The sequence below is a fragment of the Catharus ustulatus genome, chromosome 9 (genome assembly GCF_009819885.2).
Source record: "Catharus ustulatus isolate bCatUst1 chromosome 9, bCatUst1.pri.v2, whole genome shotgun sequence".
NCBI classification, from domain to species: domain Eukaryota; kingdom Metazoa; phylum Chordata; class Aves; order Passeriformes; family Turdidae; genus Catharus; species Catharus ustulatus.
In genome coordinates, this window is record NC_046229.1 from 12,602,169 (window position 1) to 12,628,923 (window position 26,755).

General features: G+C 41.2%; 1 protein-coding gene across 1 annotated transcript in view; it reads left to right on the top strand.

Annotated features, from left to right (window-relative positions):
• The first annotated feature begins 570 nt into the window (after positions 1-570).
• Positions 571-26,755, top strand: part of ST6GALNAC5 (ST6 N-acetylgalactosaminide alpha-2,6-sialyltransferase 5) — a 70,288-nt gene continuing 44,103 nt past the window's right edge. Inside the window, exons 1-2 of the mRNA XM_033067142.2 lie at positions 571-840; positions 1,478-1,699. Of these exons, the coding sequence (XP_032923033.1) occupies positions 775-840; positions 1,478-1,699 (288 nt within the window). The 5' untranslated portion in view covers positions 571-774. The remainder of the gene's footprint in view (positions 841-1,477; positions 1,700-26,755) is intronic.

A 26,755-nucleotide genomic window follows, 5' to 3' on the forward strand; every position in this document is an offset into this window, starting at 1 on the left:
AAAGCTTCTGTCAAAAGGATTTGAAGAGTTTAGGCAAGATCGTGTGAGGGGGTACTGTCAGCACCGCACAAGGAGTTGAGGGCGTCGATTTTTTTTACTAACGTGAATTTAAAGTATTGCCTGATCATTGCCAGCTCCAGAAAAACCAGGAGGCGGTGGGAGAATGAGAAATTTTCCGCTACGGAAAAGTACAAATAATGTAACGTGAAGGTCGTGCCCCGGTACCACCAGCAGGACAGAGGCCTGGGCGGAGGGAGGGAGGAAGGGAAGGAGCTCCTGCCCCTGCTGCTGCTCGCTCGGGGCCGGAGAGGCGCCGCCCGCCCGGTGCCCGCCCGGTGCCCGCCGGGTTCCGCCCGGTGCCCGCTCGGTGCCGCCCGGTGCCCGCCGGGTGCCCGCCCGGTGCCCGCTCGGTGCCGCCCGGTGCCCGCCCGGTACTGCTCGGTGCCCGCTCGGTGCCCGCCCGGTGCCGCCCGGTGCCCGCCCGGTGCCCGCCCGGTGCCGCCCGGTGCCCGCTCGGTGCCGCCCGGTGCCGCCCCCGCGCCGCGGGCTCGCCGGCGGAGCAGCGCCCGAGCGGGAGGGAGGCAGAAGTTAACTTCACCTGCCCTGAAGTCGCCGCTGCGCCGGCAGCAGGAGGCGGAGGCGGGGGCGGAGGCAGGCGGGGCAGCCGAGGACCCGGCTCTGGCAGGCTCCGAGGGTCCGGCCGAGTGTAATTCCCCCCTAATCCCCGCCACGGCGGCGCTTCCCTGGCCGAGCCATGTCTGCGGCTTCCCCGCCATGCCGAGCCTAGCGGGGAGCGGGAGGACTGGCGGCCGGGAGGCGCACAAAATGAAGACCCTGATGGTAAGTGCATTGTTGGCACGGCTCATCCCGGCTCCGGCGGCGGGGAGGAGAGCGGGGGAGCAGCGCGCAGCGGAGCTGCCCCGGGCGCCCTGCACACGCTCCAGCCTTGGCCGGGCTGCATCCCCGCGGCTCTCCGGCATCGCGCGAAGGCGACCGAACCTTGGTGGCGGCGGCAAAGAACTTTCCGCCTGCTTTCTTTTATTCGTGTTGCTCGTGGTTTGGGGGTTTTGTGTGTGTGTGCGTTTTCAGGAGCGTACAGAAAAGCGATCTGCTTAAAGAACGAAGCTGGAGGTAGCTGGGCGGGGGAAATCGCTACAGTCCCCAACACTCGTTAAAAAGCCCGAATGCGATGCCCAAAGGCGGACGGCGGCACGGGCATGAGAGGCGCGGGGTAGCCGGGCGCACGGAGGGGACAAGAGGCGAGGCAGCAGGGCTGGGGAAAAGGAGGGAGGCACGGGAGCGGGCTGGCGAGGGGCAGGAGGAGGAGGACGGAGGGGCTTCCCCAGTTCTCTCCTCGCACTTGTGCCGGGTGTCTATGGGTGAAACTTGCGGGTGCGCCCGCGGGGAAGCGGCGCGCCCCGCCGGGCCCCGGGGCGGGGGGAGCCCGCTGAGCCGGCTCTCTCTGTGCCCCCCGCAGCGCCACGGGCTGGCCGTCTGCCTGGCACTCACCACCATGTGCACCAGCTTGTTGCTCATGTACGGCGGCATCGGCATCGGCGGGGGCCGCCCGGAGCCGCGGCGGCGGCAGCAGCAGGTGGCGGCGGTGCCCAGCCGCCCGCCGGAGCGCGGCCAGCGCCACCCGGCTCTGCCCGTCGGGGCCGGCCTCCTGGAGGGCTACATCAGCGTCCTGGAGCACAAGGTGAGCCGCCGCCCGCGGGACCCCCTCCCGGCCCCCGGGGCAGCCGGGACCCCCGCGCCTCCCTCTGGGGGCACCATCCCGAACCCGCCGAGCTCTCCCTCCTGCCCCCGGGAGATTCTCGGCTCCCCCGGCGGGCTCCACCTGCCCTGCCTGCCCCGCTGTCGGGGTTGGCTTAAGCGGCCTCCGGGTGCCTGGCCCGAGGACAGGAATTACCGGGGTCAGGAGCCCCGCTCCACCCGCGGTTGGGTATTTGTGCAGCGCTTGTTCTCTTCTCCCTTGCACAGCAGAAGGGGTGGGGAGGGTGAAATGTTTTGTTTCTGATGTTGTATGCTGTAGGTACAGTACAAGTGTATGTTTATGATGATATTCTTAAGGGTTAAAGAATGAGGCTTATTTACTGGAGGGCAAAGTCGATAGGTACATGTTTATTCTTAGCTCATTTTGTCATAGAAAAGAAAAAAAAAAGTCTTCTGCAGAAATGACCTTTTCATCCCCCTTCTGGGAAGCAGAAGTTGTCACCCATACATTCCATTCTAGAAACTGGGGGCACTTCTTAAATGGTCAACAAAATTATGTCCCTCCCCTTGACAGAGGAATTACCAGGCTGTATTGTCACACTAATACTTGTTTACCAGAGATAGGCAGACTAAGCTTTGATAGCTCACAGGACAGATGTAGTGACATAAAATGAGCAAGGTGGCACATCCATGCCAAAGAGATACTCAAGCTTCAGCAATTTTCTCAGAAGGCGGATTTCTCTGCTTTTTGTTTGGTGTTTGGTTTGTTGCTTTCACCTGGAAATTCCAAGGTCTTCCTCTTCCAAAACCCCAGATATTGTTTAGTGCACACACATCTTGCAGTAAAAATTTACTTTAAGAAATAAGCAAGAGAAATGTGGAGTTGCAACTTTCTTACATTTTCACATCCAGACTGACAACCTTCTGAAAGATATGTTGTCAGACAAGTTACTGGGCTCAGTTTAGAGGTACTGTGTGAAGACTAGTGACTTTGATATACAGAGATTTTTATTGTTCCTTCTGGCATAACTTTCTATGCAAGAGTTATCTGTAGGGCTCTTAGCACAGAAAAATAGCACATGATGGTGCCTTGTAGGCTTTATTTGCTTTCCTACATGGTTCTCCTGAAAATTCTCAAATGTAATGTCTATAGAAAAAGCAAGTTTGGCCATGGGCTTCCTACTGTCTGATGTGTACTCCTGTAATTTTTTTTTTCTTCTTGGACATGACTGTAGTGATAGGTGTAGATATATGTGCATGTGGTTTTTATATCCAGCAGCAATTGAAAAGACATCTGTGGTTTTTTTGGGATGCATGTGTGAGCAGCCTTCTGATTCTGATAACACCTCACACTGGTTTCTCCAGACTCACAAACACCCCTCATTAACAGACCATATTTAAAATCACTGTTCTGTTATTTTTCAGGGTAATTTTAATATTTCCCTGTGTTTTGAAGAAAGATGATCCTTCAGCTTTTTAATATAGCGTAATATGACCCAAACCCCACAGATACTCAATTTCTGAATTGTTTTATTTTAATACACATGAGATCATGCAGAGAGCTGTGCCACTGTGGTATACAGAGCAGTGAGGACACTGCATTACCATAAGGACACTGGGAGAAAGGGGCTTTGTCTTTTAATAATGTATTTATTTTTGTAATTTAATTTGGCAGTCCATGTGCTTGTAATGGATTTACAATCCCAGAATACATAGATTTCACATGTAATAAAAAATGGAGAAGGCAAAAAGTCACAGGAATTAATGGTTTGGAAAAAGAAGGATGCAGGATTGGTGATGATGAGAACAGGGTGAGAGATGGCAGGAACTGAGGAATGGTGAGATGCTCAGAGAACATGTGGTTTGGGTGGGACACTGGAAACTGCAGAGAAGACAGCTTGGATAGCAAGCGAAAGGAGAGAATTGGGGACGTTTTAAGGAATGTGAAGAGACCTGCAAGAAGAGAGCGAGGCAAAATTCTGTGGCTGTGAAAAGGACATGGGATTTGAAGAGACAGGGAGGTCTGGAAGGAGATGAGAAGTATCTGTTGTTTGAGGACAACAGACTTGCAAAGGTAAGGCAGGAATGAGTTCAGCAATGGTACATGTTGTTTTGATGGCACAGAGGTGATGGTGTGAAATGACAACGAATGGTAGATTTTTCACAGTATAGCTTCCTTAATTTCCCATGTAGAATCTTGGAATTATCTATGTGATTGAATGACCTGAAGCTGAATGACCATAATACAAAATTCATTCTTGGTATGTGTTCATGCATGAATGGCAGGTATCAGTAGACTGACTGTCTGGATCATTCTTGTGCTTGTTTCTGGATCCCATAATTTGCTTTAACAGGAAGATCTCGTTTTATGTTCGTGGTGTTGTTCCCCTTCTGGTGCATTTAGTGAGAGTAGGTATGCACATATATGTAGAAGCTGTAGGACAGGTACTGAAGTTTTTAATCCATAATCACAGTGCAAGTGTTGACACATGAGCTGTGTAAGTAAGTGGTAGTAAAAATGTTTCTCTTCAGGGATAAAATTTAACAATTGTCCTCGTTGTGAAATATCATGTATTACAAATGTCTGTCACTCCTAGCAATACAGCTCATTTAGTAGCGCCAGATGATCATGTGTGGAGACTATTTGCCAGAAAATCTAGGCACTTAGTACTAAGTAACAATGATTTTGAAATATAGCCTGCAATATTGTAATTACCAATTATTTTTCTCATTTTATATTCAGTAAGAATTGCAGTTCCTCATCCATACTGTCAAGATAAGCAGACAGTCTCTGAGAATACAGTAAAATATGTCTTTTTTTTTTTTACTGGGTTGAAGAGGGTTTTTGCAGGAGTTTCTAGTCTTTGCCTTTATCGTTTCTGCAAGCCCATTTTTCCACGAGTCAAGTATCAGAGATCAGAACCCCTGTACTTAGGTTTAGTAGCCTTTCACAGTTTTGCAGTGTGTACATAATTTTTGTTGAGCTGAATTCTTGGAACAAAAAAAAAAATCAGAAATACTGTGGATTCAGAGATGCAGGTGGATTCTTGTCATTTCACCTCTGCATGTCCCAGAGTAACAGCAGTTGACAGCCATTGTTGATGGACGTTTGAAATGAATAAATAGTATGTCTTTTTGTTCCCAATAGCCAGATGTTGTATCCTAAAAAACCTTCACGTTTTGAACAGAAAATATGGTTTGCTGATAGTTATTGAGAGGTCAAGGACTGAAAAAAAGTGAAGAAGTGGCAACTTCAAGGAGCTTCCTACAGAGGCACAGTGAGTGTGGCACTGCTTAGCTACTGCATCTGCTCTGCAGTTAGAAAGGACAAGAGTCCTGCACTGTCAAAGTGACATCTTTCATGAATTCTCTGAGTGTTATCCTGAAATTGAAGAGGTTTTATCACTGGCATTGAGGGAAGCAGAATTATGCTCTTCTGTGGGGATGCATGGGGATAAGCCTTTCTGTTGATTTATCATAGTGCCAGCAAGAAATTATAATGCTAATATTTTTAAAGCAATTACTGCATACAAATAAGAGAAAGTTAATGGAAGTAGGAAACCTAGCACTATTCCAGAACTTGCAAGAAATAAATATTTAACCATTATATTATGATTCTGAAATGAATGTGAGAACATGTCTCTGGATAGTTAAAAGGCTTTTTACCCAGTATTGACTCAATAGTTGGTGATGCAAATAAAATATGAGTTTGTCATGTATGTAATTGAATGATATTTCAAACCATCAAGGATTTTGTTTCTTAGAAAATAAAAAAGTTAAAATCAACCCTGCAGTCAAAATGTATGATTTATTAGAAACACTTTTAAATACTTAAGAGTGAATTGAGATCAACATGATAATTTAAGTGATCATAGCAATTTCTTAATTTATGATAATGTGAATTATCATATGCAAAGAAATCTTGGTGATCCCTCTAAATTAATGCAGATCAGAGACTAGTGTAGTTAATGAAGTGTTTTGAGGAAGAGTCATTCTGCAGATAGTGTTCTATAGCTCCTTAATCACTGAGTTGCAAAATTTGCTCTTGGGTGAAACTGCTTTTTTGGGGGATAGTAAACTTTGTGCACTTAAAATCAGGTGGGACTCTTACTATATTTTATATTATTTTTAGTAATTATTAAGTCGAATGAATTTGGAATTTGAATTTTTACCTCATTAAATCATTGACAGTTTGGGGCTGGATAACTTTGGGGGGCTCCACTAAACCAACTATATGTTAACTAAACATAGAGATGAGAAGGATTCAAATTATGTTGAATCATTTAGTGTTTTTTAAATGGATTTTTCACAGAACCATAATGTATCTTACAGCAAAACAGCTTGTCTTGCCTGAGGTGGGATCAAGCCCACAGAGTTAAGTAAACCACGTACCAAGATTTCATTACATGTTCCTATTTGCCCCTGAAATTCTTACCTGCAAAGGAAAGAACACAAACTTTATTATGCAATTAAGGATTTGATGGAGTTTTCATTATGTGAGAGATCCACAAGGGGGAGACTTTATTCTAGAATAACCTTGTTGGGGACACTTCCATCTGTCAGAGACCTAGGCAAGGTGGGAGTCCAAAACGCCCTTTGCTCAGAGCTCTCTTGGCTTCCTGGCTTTTTGTGTTTTTAGGTACCATAGTCACTACCACTGATAAGCTGTAGGTTTATTTAAATCCTTATAAAGTTGGCATCTAAAAAAGTGTATGGAATGCAACTGACTATCCACGCACACAGAGCAGAGACAATTGTTTTTCCAGATTTACCCAGCTTTTGAATAATGACTACCCTGTGCTTTACAATTTCTTACTTTTGAGCTGCTGCAATAGTGTGCTTTTTCAGGCTAACATTGATTTTGATAATCCTTGTCTAAAGATTTTAGCAGCTTCTGTGTGCACTAGCTGCTCACTGCTGACAGGGCAGTGCAGAGCCCACAGCAATCACAGCAAATTGTGGAACATTCTCCTGTTTCCGGGTTGCTTGGCATCTCTGCAAAGAACCAGTAGTTCTAGCATGGCACAGCTTCTACTTAGAATATCTTGAAGTATTTTTAAATGTTTGCATGTAGGTATCAAGTGCTTGCAGTTTATACATTTATTTTATGAAAAAGGCTGTGTTCTGTAGTTGGACACATTTTTTGTAGAATTCTGACTCCAGTGTGGCTTGAGGGAGAAATGTTACCTAGGATCATAAGAAAAAGTCATATTTTATGATTAACAGTATTGCCTAATTCTTTCTAAAACATGTGCTGTTAAAGATGAAATCTATCTAGAAGGGGTGGTGAGTCCAGGCAGAGCTCAGGATGTGTTGGTTAAAAAACTATCTCAAAGAGCACAGGTGCTATTAAATATTGAAATGTTTCTGAAAACTGGAAGATGCTTGGTATGCATCTAGTGCATGATGTTGTAAATGCTCATTAATGTAGCATGATGGATAAAAACCTACCCAACCACAAGCCATGTTCTAATCATTTCCTGGTGATTGGGAAGATAAAGGAGAGACAATCCTTGATGTAATGCTGAAAATAAGAGAAGGTTTTGGAGTTTATACCAGGTGAAGATCTTGCCCTGTGTAATTTGTGACATTGTGATATAGCCTCATTCTTTCATAGAAACTGAAGCAAAAAGATTATTTCAGAGAGTGCATCACAAGATATTGATGATTTGTTTCAGTACAAACATAAATAGTAGGCAGTCAGGTTGATAGTTGAAGCAGAATTGTGTTTTAATTTTCTCACATTTAAAAAAAGTCACATCTCACCACAATATCTGATACCATGTATTGGTCATGATATGTTATCTTGTTTTTGCAACTGATCAAGACAAGGTAGATTTGGGGTTTTTGTTTTGTTTAGTTTTGTTTGTTGTTGTCTTTTGTTTTTGTTGGTTTTTTCTTTTTTTTGTTTGTAGAAGAAAACTACAGAAGCATGAAGATGTTCATTTTTGCACTTTTTTTTTTAACTGATTCTAGATTGTATGAATTTTTCACTAATTATCCTGGTTTATGAAAGGTGAAAAATGAGTAAATATTCTCTTTTCTGTATTATGAATATCATACACATAATATTTTCATATGTTGGTGCTACCTGTTTCCCTCATCTGCTTACCTGTCTTCTTTCATGAACATGCAAAATTCTTAATTCAATGGATTTGCAAAATACTTTCAGGCAGAGAATTGATGACACTTTGTCTGCTGGTGAAATTTGTTTGTCTCTCATGCAAAGCCCCTTAATTTTTTTCTCTTCACCTTCAACATTAATTTCAGTGACCACATTTGTATTTTTATTATGTCTTGAAGTATATTATATTGGATAACCATTTAAAGTTGCTATATTGTGCACTTCTTTTTCACATGATCTTTCACTGTGAGCATTTTAGGCTATTTTCATCTTTCTGTGAAGACAAAGTATTCTTTTGAAGGTTTTTAATCCTTGGTGGAAGCAAGTCTGAACTAAATGAGATTTTCAATGACATGAAATGTAATTTTTGCTCACAGGTGATGGATATCTCTCAATAGAGTTCCTTAAATTCTCCCTTTCTGCTTGTCCTGGGGCATAAGTGGATATTGAGTGTCATGCTAACTGTGTGATACCTCAAAACTGTGGATTGCAGGTAGTTTCCTTTCCCAGTGACCTTCCTTAGGAGTTTAACCTGCACTGCTCAGTAACGCTCCGTGTGCACATCCTTGATGCTGAGGTGGCATTGATACGAAGAACTCAGTGCATTAATTGAACTCCTAATTAGGGCAATTATGATCAAATCAGCAGTCGTTTGGTGCTGATATAAGCAGATGTGACAGCACAAAAGCTACTTTGAAGGTGAGGTGAAGCATCATGGTATTTAACCTCACTGTTTCATCTCATCCCCAAGCAATCTCCATTAGTCATCACTCTTTCTCTAGCAGTTAAAACCTAAAGTGCTAAGACCAGGTTAACTACTAAAGTTTGCTGTCAGCTGGAAAAGCAAGTATTTTCAGTTCAAAAACTGCTATTAATTTTTCTCCATTGTCATTCTGAAAATAACCAAATGCAGTTAAAAGTAGGAGTCACATAGGCAGTGAGGGAATGAGTCAAGGCTGAAACTTTCTGCCTTCAGAGCGTCTGTTTGCAGCAGAAGGGCAAAATACAGATGGAGAAGTGGAGCTCTGAGGTGTCCCTTGATAGTCCATATGAAAGACAGAGCTGGGCACTGAGGAACATGTACACATTGCTATAGAGAATCCAGCACATTTGAACTGGGGTTAGGCAAACCTGGTAACACTTTGAAAGAAGGAAGAGAAGCACAGTGTGTTTACTGGATGCAATAATGAATGCTGAATCCTTACTGAAACCTTGTGAGCAAACTTCAGAATAAGATTGTGTTATTTTAAAACACAGAGAGAGAGGGAAAACCAATACGTTTAATAGATTAGTAGAGTATTTTTTCACAATGACAGTGTAGTACAAAGTGTTCATTGTCCAAGGTAAGGGAACAATAATGGGTTTATATGGTATATGAGCAGCATAGAGCAGGTTTTCTTAATTCAGATTTAATAATATGGATTGTTGTAAGTAACACAGAACAAGAATATATAAATGTGTGTCTGGTTGTTAAATATAACATGTTAGGAATTCATTGCAGCTGTAGAAAATTTTCTATTATGGAATGGATGACTTAGAAATAACCTGGAAGAGGAAAATGTTTCTCAATAAACATTCAGTATATTTGGAATATGCATTTTTATTTAGCAAATAATATATTTTGAATTTAGTGTGTTATTAGCATCCTCAGGTATTGGCATGATGTTAATATTGCAGAAACAAAACACTCTGTAAATTTTGTACTGTTAAAATATATCTTGCCCAGAGCTATAGCAGGTCATAAAAGTAGATGTAATAACACTCAGCAGAGCAACAGTCTAAGAGCTCGCTCTAAAGAAAAGAAAAATTCCACAGTGCAAATCTGTGCAAATGTGCATATCTGTACCAAGCCTTGTGCACAGGAAAGTTAAAGGAACTCGTTTTGTTTAAGATATGGCTGGCTGAGAAACAGGATTCTAGAGACCACATTCATCACTGTGTATGGACTGCAGTCTGCCTGCATGAGGATAAAACCTTTTCTCCCAGTTTGAGATACCAGGCTGTGTTTTGCAGGCAGTGACATGAGTTGCAGGCAGGCTCATTCCCTTCAAAACTTTCTTGCCTGCATTAATTTCTCTGTGGATAGACAATTCTGTTCCATTTCAGTGAACTTCACGCTTGTGTCTTGTGCAAAACAGCATCTGAAGAAGCCCATAATCACAGAATGCTAGAACTCTGCCATGGTTTGGCTTGGAAGGAACCTTAAATATGATTTTGTTTCACTCCTTGTTCCACAGTGGGCAGGGACACTTCCCACTAGACCAGGTTGTTCCAAGCCTTGTAGCACCTGACCTTGAACACTTCCAGGGATGGGGTAACCACAGCTTCTCTGGGCAGCCTGTGCCAGGGCATCACCACACTCGTAGTGAAGAATATTCTTCTGATATCCAGTCAACAGCTATTCTCTTTCAGTTCAAAGCCATTCCCTCTTGTCATACAATACAATGTTTTCTGCTTCAGCTCTACTGTATTTCATGCATAGTACACACCAAATTTAATAAAGTGAGAGATAAAATAATCTAAGAGTGTATTTTAAACAGCCAGAGTTGACACAGCAGACAGGAAGGTAGCATGTGGCTGTGGGCTGATGAAATGATGCAGAGATTCCAAGGCTGGCAGGGGCTGGGGCAGTAAGTCTGCCTAGTGCAGTTTGAGACAGCCTTGTTAGCTTGAAACCAGAATAGTCATGCTGTATCTGAGCAAGTAAATCCTGCTCACGTTTCTTCTGGAGCTGGGCTGGCTCTGCACTGTGCTTTCTGTAACATTTGGAGGTCAAGATATGTGGAAGCTACATGGAGTGCCTGGGGAGCAGTGGTAAAGACATGCCAACAGCACATCTGGGCAGTTCTCAAGTGCAGTGCCAAGGACCAAAATTGCATTTGGTATTCTAGCTGTTCTTTAGCTTTAGCCATCCCAATGATGTGCACCTTGTATTTGAAGAGACTGAGCCTTTGGCCACAGCAAAGACGTGTTTAGAAAACATGGTTTCTGAGACTTGTCCATGGTCCTTATGAGAAAGCTTTTGGCCAAATACATGGAAGCAGTGCTTTCCCAGCTTTATCCTCAGGCTGAGTGCAGAGCTCAGAGGCTCACAGGGAGTATGTGCTGTTGTACACCCTGTGCTATCCCTTTCCTGCCCTCCTCCAGCTTTCAGTGTGGCATCTTTGGGTCAGTCCTTCTGACACTTGGCTTAATTTCATTCATGGAGATTAAAATGATGTCACATGTGCTCCTAATTTTGGTTGCTGTCCATTTTAGTCCTAATGCTACTGTAAAAGGGTTAGTTTTACACATCTCAGCATATTGGTTGACTCTAAAATAGAAACACAAAACCTCAAAATACAGCCAGTGGTCTGAATGCAGCTGCTGAAGCAGTGCAGAGTTAGCACTGCCTGTCCTTGCTCAGCTCATCTGCCTCTGCCTGGATAATTGCAGGTGAACTCCTGCTTTTAAAAAATAAGATATGACAAAACACTTCATGTTTTATTTAGGTAATTCTTTTCTTACAGTTTATATTCCATAAAATGGTCATTGTTGATATTATCGATAACTATCTAAAATACATTTTACAAATAAAATACCTATAACAAAGTCACTGCTAATTCCATTTGTTCACCTACTTATGTATTCTCTTTGTAACACCACTCCAGATTTCTTTCTGTTTTTAATAGTGATTCATGAGCCTTACAAAGGCTGAGACAGTTTGTTATAATATTGCTCACATTATCCATGAGAACTGCCTCAGCCATGAATGGGACTGTACATAATACCCAGCCCTTCAGTGAGGGTTTTCCCAGTGCCAGCTGACATGATGTCTAAGCATATGTCAGGATGGGATTTTGCCAGCAGACAGGAGCACGCTCTGCCCTCCCTTTGAGCTGGTTGGAGAAGCACAGGCTCTGCTCTGGCAGCAGAGCCGCTGCAGTTTGCCTGTTGCTAAGCCAGAACTAATAAGCTTGACTGAAAGGCAGGTTTATTGTGCTGGGCTCCACATACGTGGTGTGGCTCTGTGGCTTTCACTTGGAGCTTCTGTGAGTGCTGCAGGTGACTCCTGGCAGCGCTGCTGTGGGGTTGGCTGTTTGGAGCATGGTCGGTGTTGGCTTGCATCTCCCAGCAAAAAACTGCTGGTCCGTGTCCTCATGGCTTCCCAACTCTGCTCCAGAGATTCTCAGTCCTCTGCCACACTGCCATGAAGCCTTTGCCTTGTATGACTGGAGAATATACAGAGTGCTCTTGTCGCTTAAATTCTGGTCGTTAGTTTGCCACATGTTTATTGCACTTAACAAAAAAGACTATTTTTCATAATTTACTTCTTGTACTGCAGCTAGATATGATAGATGATGTTGTGGATCAGGTTTTCAAAGTTTGAAATGAGACACTAAATTTTGTTCACAGAGCGTGATTTAGTTGTCTGAATCACCACTTACAAAAAAATGTGCTGTTTTCACTGGGTAGATACTTGCTGAAGATTTTAATTTCTTTGCTTTACAAAATCATGTTTGAGCATGAAGCTATGTGGTTTTTGCTTGTAACATGGCTATTTCTGTATGCACAGGTTATTTAGTGTGTAATGTTTGTGTTTTCATTTGTCTTTTCTGACATTCTTACCATGTATATATTGCTTTTGAAATATTGACAACTGTATCTTAGAAGAATTGTTGCTGATCAGACATTTAGTAATTCTTCACTAACAAGAGACTGGTTTGCCTTGAACCTCTGTGCTACAGTTTCCATATGTAATTTTCGTATTAATGGTTTTAATTTTGATTTAATTTTTATGAATAGCCAAAAGCCCTAGTTTTTACAAGTAGAATCAAAACTAGAGCTGCACTTTTCACTTCTGCTGTATGTGCTTTACGTCTCAGTAGCAGTGCAAAGAAGCAATGATCCTAGTTACAGATATGCTGAATATTCTTTCTCAGGGGTAGTGTTGATGTGTCCCTGATGGTTTAAGGGCATAATTGAGGTACTTTGTGCAGCTGGTACATGTGGAGGAGGGATATCAGGGCCAGGAGGGTATCTCTGGTATTAATGTGTCTGATTTCTTCCAGCACAGTGAACCCTTTTGATCTGTAGCAGTTTATGTAATAGAAAACAGCTTTCAGGGTATCTTTAATTATGCCTGTGGACATTTAGGGACGGAAAGTGAAATGAGGCTTTGGAATCACCTTTCACTCCCAGCTGTGCTGATTTGAAACTGGCACAGCTTGTTAGCAACCTGTAAGTGTGGGGATCATGTTCCTGCTCTCATGAAAGCCACTGGATGTGCAGCATCCTGGGCTTCAGTAGGAGGTGTGGGTGGCTCTCAGTCTTTCTATCAGAGCTCTCAGGGCTGTCAGGATGGAAGAGCAGTATATTCCATGCACAGACATCCACATAAGCTGTAATAGCGTGGATCTTCAGATCAAATGGGGATTTGAGACACCTCACAGGACCTGCAGACCTGTCTTTGAGGTTTCATATTACCAAGGAGCTCAGTGAGGCAGCTGCACTGGGAGCACCTGCAAGTAGAGTGTGTGCTAAAAAGTGACTGAGCCATTGGGCTTCTATCAGTGCTCTCAGACAGACACATGTAGAATAAACTGATATGGTGCATCAACTTCATTAAAAGTTTCTCAGAGATGATATTTTTTAATTATACCACTCTCTAAGTATATTTTTCAGCATTTTATGAAGATGACATATCATGTTTGTAGTGCATAATGTGAAAAAAATAATTTTAACAAGAAAATTAATGTCGTTACATTTGAACTTTCATGTATGCTGTTGAATTTTCACAGTCTACAGCAAATAAAAAAAGAAGATTGACTCTTTTTGAAGGTGCAAGAGGTGATCTCATCCATGTCATACTAAGTCCAGGGACCTAACAGTTATTTAAGTTCTCAAAACTTCTTAAAATTGAGTGCATTGTTCACAGCAAGTGGATGAAAACCTTGTGACTGAGATCAGAGGTAAAAACAGCTGTAACAGAGCAGTGTGTAAGCCAGTTTAGCTAAAATTGAGTCCCTCATGATTCTGAACGATGAGGTTTCATCTGCTTGTCTCTTTTTTTTTTTAATTGTTTTTTTGCATACCAGTCCTTGCAAAGCACTGAGACTGAAATCCAAAATAGAAGTAATCGCTAAAAAATAGTTTCCCTTGGAAAACAAATAGATCTGTCAAATTATTTTTTGCTTCATATCCCATACTTGACATCAGTAAAATTACTGAAAATTACATTACAGTGTGTTTATTAAAGTTGTGCTCCTATGCAGTAATACACATAAGACATCTTATACTGCCTTAAGGATTAAGTTAAGCTCCTTTGTCAAGCCTGTTGGTCTGGCAGGACTGTTAATCTTTAACTGTCAGACTCTGGTTAGATCCTTCTTTAGACTGAGGCCATGGCTAAGTGCAAAGAAATTAAAACGCATCAACTCCTGGTGTTTATGCTTTCATGTTTTTGCACAGAGCAATCAATAAAATGAGAAGCTGGTTTAGACATACATATTTCTATAAGAAGATTGTATTTCAAGCTCTTATTTAGCAGCATCATATTTATGTTTATGGTTGTGAAATATGAAGACAAACATGGCAGTGTTCAAAATACTAAATTCATGAAAGTAAAATATGGTCAGGGTGACAGCTCATTGTAAGGAGGACAGAGGATAATTTTGTGAACCTACATTTGCTTGTTAAAAATCGTCTACAGTATGTCCATGTTTTATTGTTACATCAGTAATTATTCTTATTTTCCTTTCAAATTACAGCATCACAAAAGAAGAAACGTGCTATAATGGCAGCGTATTTAGACATGACAACACTTAAACAAGACTGTATGAAAAAGAAGGTGAAACCAGTTAAATTCATTATGAAAGATAAAAGTTAACATTTTAGCCCTAAAAGGGTACAAAACTGGTTGTAAGGAACCATAATATTGTGCTATAGGCATCAAAGGTTTGTGCATCACTGTGAATGTCTGTACCATTTAATTAATACTGTTCTTCTCAAATTTGTGAAGAGGAATTTTTTAATAATTATCTAAAAATAACCAAGCAGTGTAATTTGTGCAAATATTCATCAATGAAGTGATAGAGGTTGTATGTTGAAGCAGTAGGTAAAATATACTGCAAAGAAGCTTTTGAGTGTGATAGGTGCCTGAATTGTACTTTTCTACTGAGGCTGTACATATTTTTTTAGTAATAGGAAAAGAGGCCCTCAACAAATACAATTTTTTTTACATACTCCTTCAAGTATAGTTTCATATGGCTGTTTTTGCATTTCATGCACATACAAACTTCCCATTTTTCTGAAACAAGAGGTTCTTTCCCTCAAATAAATAAAAATGCTTTCAGTGTATCACCTTGCTTCTGAGGATCTCCAAGTGCCGTAGAAGCATTCCATGGAGACTCCTGCCATAAAGTACAGGAGTATTAATTCCCTATGACATAGGAGGATAGTGGAACAAAAAACTTCAAACCATAGTTTTGATCTTGAGTGTTTGAAGAGGGATTTAATGTAGGAGTTTGGAAAGCTCTGGAGTGTTGAAAACTCAGGGGACTCAGCCTTGGGATAGGCACACAAGCAATCACTTTGGGATAGCTGACTTTCATGCATGGCTTGGAGGTTAAATTTCAGACCTCATTCTGTGTAGCACTGAAGTTGTGTGCAGTGGATTTGGGAGAGTGATGTACCTGAAGTGGATTTGACATACCTGCTCTGCTGTGCAGAGCTGCCCAGCAGAAAAAAACCTGAAGTGTGGCTTCAGTCCAGCCCTTCAGCTTGTACAGGGCCATGGTGGGGATGGTTTAGCTCAGGTAACAGGTAACAACAGAGAGCACAAATTGTGAGTTTCAGTTGCAGAGCTTGGAAATGGTGTGTAGAGCATTGGAGTCCCTTCTCTAGGACTGTTAAAGCACAATTTTGAGTTGGCGCTCACAACTCATTGGAGCTTTCCGAAGAACTTCCTGATCTGTTTTATGGAGCTGTGTAGCTCCTCCAATTTCATTGTAGGTGGCAGTGTTGGATGTCCTACAGGCTTGCCAGATTTACCTGTCAGACACATAGAAAGAGCAGTTCCTTAAATGCAGATTTGGGTGGTGGCTAAACGAGGCTTTTGTAGACCACACTGTCAGGTCCTGGCTTTCAGGTTCTGTCAAAGTGTCATCAGCAATGTCTGAGGCACTGGGACCCCATTCTAAATTGGTACACAGGAACTTAAATGAATGCCTTGATTCTTAGAGCATATTGAGCCACATACACTTTGCAACAGCTCTGGTGGCTTAGGGCAGGTTAACTCTTCAGGCATTAGAGTTGATGTGCACAGCAGGGCTGCACATCACAGTGTTTTGGTCTCTAATAAACTTCAGTGGGGTGTGCACACACAGGCACTGAACAGCATTAAATAGGCGCCCTCAGGTCCTTAGGAAAACAGTCTATTCATCACACTGGCACCAGCTACTTATTTTACATTAATTTATTATGCCTTGAAATACTTGGTGTATATTTTACACGGTACTGTATCATGCATTTAGTATTTATTATATGACATTTTATCAAAAATATATTCGTTTAGAAATTAAATATGTGAGTTTCATTGATGGGGAAAAGAATCATGATAACACATTTCAGGCTTCTTTTTGCATATTCAAATAGTTCCATTTTATTTTAGTTTAAAGCAGAAATAAAATCCTTTCCTGGCTCCAGATGACCAACAGATAGGATAGTTTAAAAGATATTTGAATATAAATGTAACCAGTAACTGACTGATAGCTTTGAAGTATGAAGTCTATCACACAGTCATATGAAACAAGAGTAGTTTGGGAAGAGGAAAGAATCCTACCATATACCTGTGAAGACCATCTTTAAGCATAAAGATAGAAGTAGTGTTTAGGCTGCCAGATGAGTCCTTAACCTCTCCTAGAATGCTGATCCAGAGTTTCCTTGGACACTAAGTTGTGGCAAAATCACTTGGGTTGTGACTGTGTCTGATCTAGTAGATTAAAACAGTGTATCTCTTTAAATTCTGTGGACTGTAAGGGCATCTGCTGTATGCTTGGTCTTTAGATAGTCCTCCGTATTCTTTGCCAAAAATTTGCTAAGTCTAAAGAGCAAGTACGGAAATTATAAATACAAGAGTGCAGATACAAAAGGTTTCAATTATTTTGTGTATAGCAGTAGCGAGATATGAGCAACTGGGTACAGAAATTCAGGATTTATGAAGTATGACCTTTGAAAAAATTTGAGGTCTTCTCTCAGGCTTAACATTATGCAGCTAAAGATTAAATTACCTCTGTTTTCTTTGCTTTCTATGGATTAGGAATAAATATTTTTCTCTTCCCTTCCAAAGGGTAAAAATGAAGATAAGACAGTTCTATTCTTCTCATTTAAACTAGGAAAGTTTGAGAAGAGAACTGCAAGTAGTGAATCATGTTATCATGGATAACAAAACTGCAATAGAAGCTGCTGTGCACCCTTTTCAGAGTGAGGCCATTCAGACCAGACCATTCTGATTAGACACTGAGATACGGGCACACCACAGTGTTGTACCCTAAGGTGGATACATGACTCACAAATGGTGAACCCTGGCACATCATCCATCAAGTGATGTTGAGATTGTCAGGCAAAGCAGACTCCAATAACTTTTTTTTTTCTTTATTATTATCCATCACTTCTTGTTGTTTCTCTCCTAACACTCCTATACTGACAGACATTATTGTAACTTTTTTCCCCTTTGTATTTCTTGGGAGAACAAAAGCATAACTCTGGGTAACTGGGGCCATTCCCACATGTTCTACCTGGCAAGAGACACACAAGGTCAGGAAATGCTATGAATGAAACATCATTATTCAAAGAACCCAGCCTTGCTTCTGCTAAAACTCTGTGGAATTCTCCCCAGGAAATGAGTGGAAGCAGGATTAGTGCCCAGGTCTGCAGACCAATCAATTGTTATTAGCAGAGGCTACCAATGCTGTGGGTACAGACTGCAAGAAGTTCAGCATCAGCTGCTGATCACCTCTCCCATGGTACATAGATATTTTCTGATTCTGCTGTGAGCTGTTGAAGTCTATAGATCAATAAAATTTGAAGACAGGGAGGGGAAGGGTCAGGCCAGCTCTGTCGGGTTTGCACAGATTAGGAAGAAGAGTGTGAGGCTGCAGTCTAGGGCAGCTGAGGGAGCTGAGTTGTTTAGTCTGGAGAAAAGGAGGCTCGGTGAGCTCTATTGCATCTGAAAGGAGGTTGTAGGCAGGTGAAATTGGGCTCTTCTTCCAGAAGATTTAAATTTCTTCCAGAAGAAATAAATTTCTTCACCGGAAGGGTGTCAAGCATTGGAACAAGCTGCCTGGGGAGGTGGTGGAGTCAGCATTCCTGGAAGTGTTCAAAACATGTGAATGTGGTGCGTGGGAATGTGGTTCAGTGTTGAGGGTGGCAGTGCTGGGTTAATGGTTGGACTCTTACTGGTCTTTTCCAGCCTTAATAATTGGTGAGGGACATTCAATCTTTGTCTTCTCCTTCTTGAAACTAGCCCTGAGCTCAAGTCCCAGCAGTTCTCTGAAAGGCCAGGACTTCTTGCATAAACCACTGACCTTTCTTCTTGATTATCTTTGTTAACTAATGCTGTTTTTCAGTAAATAGAACTTCATAATCAGTGAGCTAAGAGGAATAAAATAAAGTGACATATTTTGCTGCTGGTTAGATGTTAATGTGAGTCCTGATTGCCTTTTAAATGTTACTCTAAATCTGAGGAAATGGAGAAAAGCTCTTGTATGTATTAAAAACACTAGGAAAACAAAAAAAATAACATTTGGCTGATGAGATTGAAGGATGTGTATCACAGGGCTTGAAACCAGAGCTATGGGTACAGGAACTGTTTATAAGTACAAACTACAGTGCTTTTGTATATTTTTGTATGCTTTTTTGGGAGGAGATTTACTATTTTAAATGTAAATCCTGTTTGTAGATATAACTACACTGTAAATAACTTTGGGTTTTGTAGCTAAGACTGAAAGAGAAATTCAAATAGCAGAGTGTTTCTGGAACTGAACTGTTACTCTTGTTCCTTATTGGGAGAGCAGCTCCGTGCCATCTCTAAATGTGTTCTCTCCTTTTGGTAATATCATTTGCAATGGTAAACAAAGTAGTTCTATTCAGTACTGTTTCATGCTGTCTGTACTAATGGCTCAGGGAGAGGTTGGTGTGAAGCCATTTTTTGACACTTCACAATATCTGCCCACTTGAACTCCTATATAGTATTTTGCAAGTATGAAATGCACTTAGTGTAAAATAGAACCAGACTAACTAGTTCTATTTTGGAATGTTTAGATTAAAATCCCAGCCCTTCAAATGAATCTCTCTGTGTCTGGATGTGCCTCAGGTTTCAGAGTGGGTGCCCCCAGACAAGAAAATTCAGTCTTGGTGTCTGAGGTGTTACAGCCTTTCCATTCTAGAACATATGGTTGATAACTGTGTCACAGGCATTAGCAGCGTGATTTAGATGAGGGTGAGCTCCATGTCTCCTTACCTTTGCTCAAACTCCCACTTTGAAAACTCAACACTCATTTCTACAGAGGCTGTTGAGAAATAGTGAAGATATAAAACATATGCTGCCAGCACCATCATCTGACCACAAGTTCAAGAGAGGGAGGGCATTTTCCTGTGTCAAGCATTTTTCTAAACACTGTGGACATATTCTTCTAGGCCACTTCCCATGAAATGGTGTTTACCTAGTGGTTTGTTTTTAAAGCATTCAAGATAAGCAAATTATAATTTGGCTTTAGTGAGTGATATTTGTCAGTTCATTAATTTTCTTAATACTGAAATGAAGGTAATAGGACAGTATGTGAGGAATTTTTTATTCAAGGCCATATAAGAAGTGAACTGCTACAAACAGACCTTGCTGTTGTTCCTGGCAATGGACTAGATGGCTTTGAGAACAAAGCCAACTGGACACAGAGAATAAGAAGTTTATTTATGTTAACCCTACTCCTTTAAACCTTCTTGCAGAACAGGTTTCTGAGGTGCCAGGTGCTTTCTAACAGGGGCAGGGAGACACTCCCATTCTGCTGATTGTTCTTTTACTATGATGTACCTCTCATATGCAGAGCTCTTGCTTGAGTGCTTTGAGCCCTTAAGGTAACAAATGGGTCAGTGTTATGGCTTTCATTTTAAAGATGGACTTCCAAGTGGCAATTCCACTAGGAACTAGGCAACCAGTGGTTCAGAGTGTTCCACAGGTGTGCTTCTTAGACTGAAAGGCGGCTGTTTGCTGGGGGACTCTCTCTTTCCTAGCCAATGGCTGTCCAGGAGGGTCCTGGCAGCTGATCAAGAGGTACAGCCTGGCTAGTTGGTGTAAGATTTACTCAGTTCACATCTGTACCCATGCTTGCTGAACCTGCTGTGTGTCTCCTGTGGTTGTTTGATCAAAGATAACAAATTCTTATTTGTTTTAAGGGGATGAGTTACAGTCATGAAATGGGATAGAGACTGAAATTAGATGTTGTATTGGGGTTACATGGCAAGGTTTTAGTAGCAGGGCTACTACAGGGGTGAAATTCCTAAACACTTTCCTTGTGTGCAAGAGTCAAGATGGACCTGCCACTGCCACATCAGAGACAGTGACAGCGCCTGTGGGATAATGGATTTAAGAAGAGGAGGGAAAAGCCTGTGAAACAACCTGTGCTGGAGAGAGGAATGAGAGCATGTGAGAGAAACTGTGCAGACACCAAGGCCAGTGAAGAAGGGGAGGAGGTGTTCCAGATGCAAGAACAGAGATTCCCCTGCAGCCTGTGGTGCTGCCCATGGTGCAGCCTTTGGAGGTCCACAGTGGAGCAGAGATCCACCTGCAGCTCCTGGATGATCCAACACCAGAGCAGGGGGTGTCTGAGGGGGACTGTGACTGTGCAAAACCTGTGCTAGAACAGGCTCCTGGCAGGACCTGTTGAAGAGGGAGCTCATCCTGGAGCAGCTTTGCTGGCAGGACTTGTGACCCATGCTGGAGCAGCCTGTTCCTGAAGCACTGCACCCCATAGAAGGGACCCAGCTGGAACAGTTTGTGAAGAGCTGCAGCCTGTGGGAAGGACTCATGTTGGAGAAGTTCCTGAAGGATTGCCTCCCATGAGAGGTACCGTGCTGGAACAGGGGAAGGACTCTTCCCCTGGGGAGGAAGGAGCAGCAAGGACTGCCTGTGATGAGCTGACTGCAGCCCCATTCCCATCTTCCTGTGCCTCTGGGGAAGAGGAGGTAGAGAAAATCGTGAGTGAAGTTAACCTAGAAGCAGGGATGAGTGAGGGCGTTTTAAGATTTAGCTTTATTTCCCATTATCCTGCTCTGATTTGATTGACAGCAAATTAAGGTAATTTCCCCAAGTCAAGTCGTTTTTGGCTGAGAAGGTAATGGGTGATCAATCTCTCCCTGTCTTTACCTCAAACCAGAAACCTTTTGTTCTAGTTTCTCTTCCCTGTCCTGCTGAGGAGGGGAGTGATGGAGCAACTTTGATGTGCTCTTGGTGTCCAGCGAGGGTGAACCCACCACAGATATTTCCACTTTTGAGTTAAACAATTGTCCTACAAAGTTGCACAACTAAACTGTTTAGGTCTGGCACCATGTGAGCATTATAATTCTTGAAAACTATACACAGGAATCACAACGTGTATTTTTTGGTGGAATGATTCAGTGATGTTAATTTTTACTTTACCTCGTACAGTATGTTTAACTGTGAAAGGAGCGTGCTTTCTTTGGTATTTAATGCAGTGACATCTGTGAAATCATCACTTTTGAAGATAAGAGCAAGGAGACCCCAGATTCAATATTCTCTCATAGGTAAAGCTTGTGGAAAGATTCATCAGTTGTTCCAGTCCAGATTTGTCTTTCAGAATGGTCCATGTTCTTATTTGCAGTAGAAGTGAGTGTATGGTTGGGGTGGGATACAGATGGGATTTGTAATTCACCTGTAGTGAAATTGTGATATATGATGGTTTTGGCTTAACAAAAGGAATGGTTTGTGCTTTGAAGCCCAATGATGACAATATAAATCAGCTTTTAGTTACACTGTAGCTGTGTTTACCTCAAATTATTTTTGAGGCACCAGTGCTAAAGTGGAACATAGTGAAACATTTGTTGTAAATTCAGAGAAACTTGCTCCTTGGTCTGTTTTTGGTAAAGGTTAAATCCTGTGTTGGAGAGCAGTACTTTCAAAAATCCCAGTTGTACTTCATATATCATCTCAGTGTGATTTTTTTTTTAAGTTCTTTTTCCTGTATATTATTTTCTCACCTCAGTGTGGTCTGTTACTGTGCATTCAAATGAAATACACTGTTAAGATGTATAATACCTGAAAGCCTCTGCTCTAAAGTCCAGTGAGACACATTTTCTCTTTTACTAGTAGATAGTGATAAGGTAAGTCTCTAATCTCATTAGTTTATAAAAAACACTCCATAGCCCTTGTGTGCTTTAAAAAAGGAGGAGGTAGAAGAGACATGATTAAGTTTTTAAGAATTGTAAGGAAAACGTTTCTTTTGCAGCAAAATTACACTTGTATTAGTTCAGTATTAATGTTTTGGAACACAAAGAGGAGAGTCTTTGATTCTGAAGTTAATATGGTTATGTCCTGCATGAAAAAAATTAGTATTTACGTTAGTATGCTTGTGACAGAACTACAAAATGGCATGTTGATATCTCTTACTATCTATAATTTACCTTTCTGACTATATTCTTTTTCTTGTTTATCTTACCACCCTAAATGAGAGGAGCTAGCAATTTTGGTTTTGTTTGTGATTGTTCTCAGGTGTGTTTCATTATTCTTGGCAATTACAGAATCTATCTATTCTTCATAGACATTTTTAGTAAGTAGCATTATTATTTTATTCAAAAATTAAATTTGACCGAAATGCATTCATTTGATATTTTCTGGGCTTATGTTAGAAGATTAAGTGTATGCTATAAAATCTAAATTCCAACTTTTTGTAAGAAAATTGCTGATGATTTTAGTGTATGATTTAGACAAAAAATTAAGTTTGATGGGGACAGATAAGAAGCAGGTGGTACGAACATAGTAATCAGATGAATTCTCCATGTATTTGTCATTAACCTGAGTAATTTTCTCCTTGTGTGTAGGTCCATCCTATGCTTCTGGATGTCACAAGTCTCTTATTCCTTTGTGCTATTCTTAAATGTAAATGGCAACTTAAATTTGGTTCTCAGGCTGTTTTGTTGAAAACATGGAGAAAGGCTAAAAGGTTAATCATATTTATCTTAATGCAAATTATTTTCAGTGATTGTATTTTTACTCCTCATTGATTCTAATGGGACATAATACAAGTGCTGTAAAATCAATATAAAATACAAAGTACTATTTATAGCATTATGGGTTAAAAAAAGAAATGAACATTAATATGCATGTGATTTTTGTATGTATTTTTATTAGCTGTGCAGTGTAATTTATCAGATATGGTACACTGAATCCCATTGAAATCACTGTGAGATAGGTATGTGACTATTCACTGTGCTCACTGACTGTAATGTTTTGGTTATTTAGAGCTGCTAAGTGTTTATTGTCAATATTCTGGCCTTTTTCTCTACCTCCTGGGAGGGCGTTCTCTGAAATTCAGTGCCTTTCCAAACTATCCACTCAAACACATCCTTCAGTAGTGCATCCTTTGGCTCTGTCTTTTTGAATGTTAATAGCTGGTACTTCCTTAGGGTTGTCTTGGTTTTCATCCTCAATGTCAGGTAGCCTGATGAGGTGGACTCGACATTAGGCATTCCGAGTATGTAGACAGAACTTTGATCTTGTACTTGATTAGAATTTATTAAATGAAAATGTCTTGCATTAGATTCTGATGTCCTGGAGTCAGTGCTAAATTCATCACTGAATTTTGGGGGGCTTCTTAAGTAATAAATACTGAAATATGTTCTGTGATTCTATTGTTATTGAAGGGAAAAAATATTCTTCACTTTGGGACATACAGTGTCTTGTCCCAAGCAAGCTAGGAGCTTTGTTTCCCAGGAAATTCCAGTTCTGTAGAATATGGTCCTGCTAGCATATCAGCTGTGAGCTGTTGTAATCGTTGTAGTTGTATCAGGGTTTTGTTTAGTAATGTATGTGACAGACAGACATGAGAGGTTGTACTGTACATCTGCAGTCCTAAAACAAAGGATGCTAAAGGACTGAGTTGCTCTAGCTTGGGCTGTGATGGACTGATAGCTATGGTAGATTGCATTTATACTGGAGAGATATCTGCAGGGTGATGGAATCCTAGAATAATTTAGGTTGGAAAAGTCCCCTAAGATCATCAAGTCCCACTGTTAACCCGGCACTGCCAAGTCCATGTAAGTGTGTATATATACATGCATACATATTTATATATATGTGTGTGTGTGTTAGTGTACATATATATATATATTTGTAATGAGATCATATAGTAGGTTATTGTAATGTACACACTGGAAACTATTTTGGTTCCTGGAACATGAGAAAAACTGAAATACGGAGGAACTTGTGTCATGAATCTTAACACTTGGGTTAGAAGCTTGACTTGCTCGCACACCATCTACTTGCAGTTTTTAAGCTGAACTGATTAAACACCTGTCTGCCATCCTATACATTCATTAGCACAAACTCTAGCTTTTTGAAATCATAAAAAAGTGTTTTGAGCTTTGTGGCTTTCTTTCTTTTTGGAGTAAAATTCTATGGTTTTTTTAAAAATTACTTTTAGGATTCCAGTTTAAGTTCAACTGCTCTGAACACGATGTAGTATCATTCAGTCTTTTGAACACCTCTGCAAAATTGGTCAAACAATTCCTACTGTCTGCTTGAGGCTGGAACTAACACAGTTCATATGATTTCCTCTGTAAGTCAGGTCTTTCACTTTGGGTCTAAGAAAAGTCCTTCTCCATGTTCTTTTGTGTTCTCTACAGGATTTCGTTGGTGTTTTGCAAGCATGTCTGAAGAGTTGGTGTGCCTTTGCATTAACATAGTTCTTGATATTTTAAGATAGAAGTGTGGTACAGGATCTGGTTCATGCACAGATTTGGGGAACAGAGTATAATTTGAACATTTTTAAATTTATTACTTCTAATAGCTCATTTACCTACTGCTGGTTTTGTGTTGTAGAAGACTGTGATTGAAATTTTCCTCCCTGAGGCAGTGGTTCGAAAGTCAGAGCAGTAGCAGCGGCAGCAGCCACAACCCTCTGTGCTTTTCATCCTGCTCAGTGCTGTGTCTGCAGTTCACCCTGCAGTCACCCTGTGTGGGGTTTGTGCTGCATGGGCTCATCCTGTGTGGGGTTTGTGCTGCATGGGCTCATCCTGTGTGGGGTTTGTCCTCAGTGAGGTTCATCCTGTGTGGGGTTTGTCCTCTGGGGTTCATCCTGTGTGGGGTTTGTCCTGTGTGGGGTTTGTCCTCTGGGGTTCATCCTGTGTGGGGTTTGTCCTGTGTGGGGTTTGTCCTCTGGGGTTCATCCTGTGGGGGTTCATGCTCCAGCCGCCTCCCCGGCAGTTTCTCTCCTGTAAGCACCTCGTGCTGTGTTGCCTGGTTTGGTGTCTGGTAGGTGCAATGAGCTTTTGATCACCATCCTGTTTTAACCAGGTTTTGATGTCAGGAAGAAAGCTGATGAATGCTTTATTTTCTGTTCCTCTCTGAGGAGGTTTGTTTGAAGGACCATGAATTGTGTTCCCACTTACTGAAGAAATTCTCTTTAAAAATTATCTCATGTCAGTATCCATTATATTTTCTAGTATTCTCTTTGAGACTCCTGGATTTTGTCTACTCCATAAACACTACTCTTCATGAAATTTAACATTTTCTTGCCTTTAGCCCTGTCTTTTTTTTGCTTTCTACTTTCTACCTCCTGCTTGCTTAGGCAATCCTCTTTCATGTTTTGTTTTACTTCTGCCTTCCAGTTTTCCCAGACTTCAGTTGTATCTTTGTGCTATGTACACCTTGGAGGCTTATGGCACTAATCAGGGCTTATGATGCTTGTTTTGCCTATTACATGTAATAAGGATCAATACCTCAGCTTGATTCCACCTAAGACTTCCACGTCTTTAAACAGGAATTAGGTTTGAGCACTGTAACCCTGCTAATGCGAGATGTCACATCTGTATTCCAACTACTGAGGACAGCTTTCCTGCTCAGGAACAGATGGAGATTTGGAGGACTGTAGCTCCTCTGTGACCATGGTCAAATTACCTGAAACTCTGAGCCTAAAAGAGCCAGACCTCCCTGGAGTAAATCTAGTCAGGCATCCAGCCTGGAGCTGGGCAGAATTTCTCAATCCTTTTTAATTGCACCGGTCTATCATTAAATTGTGTTTCTGCAGGTACGTTTATTTTGTATTAGAAAATCCTAATCCTAAAAAAGCATTGAACAACCTATGGTTAATTACAAACTACACTAATACAAATAAAGATAAATTTGATACCATGTGCCCAAATCTTCGTATTAGTTACTAATTTAAAACCACTCTATACAGTCAGTTATTTGCAGCTGTAAATATTCTTTGTTATTATGTATCAGGAGCTTTTATGGATAGCTGGTTTGACTGCAGTTGTAGATATGTTTTGACAACTATAAATATTTGTTTTTTCTTTGTAGATGATTGCTTATAGAGCAAAATTTGCCTTCTAAAATCCTAATGAAGTTAAGTATCAGGAATAGTCCAGAATATAACAAATGTTATTTTAGCTATTTAATGGATAAATTAATAGCCTGCACTTTTGCAGTTTTTTAATGGACATTCATAAATAAGCTGTGGGAGATATGTAATCCCTTCAGCATTGCTGTGTGCTGTCCTAAAATGAGGCTGAGGTTTGGTGACTCTAGTTCATGGAGAAATTAATGGTATTGAGTATACAAAATTACTTTAATACACAGTAGATTTCCCTGTGTCTTGATGATCAAAGAAAGCATAAACATGAAAACAAATAGGATCTGTTTAC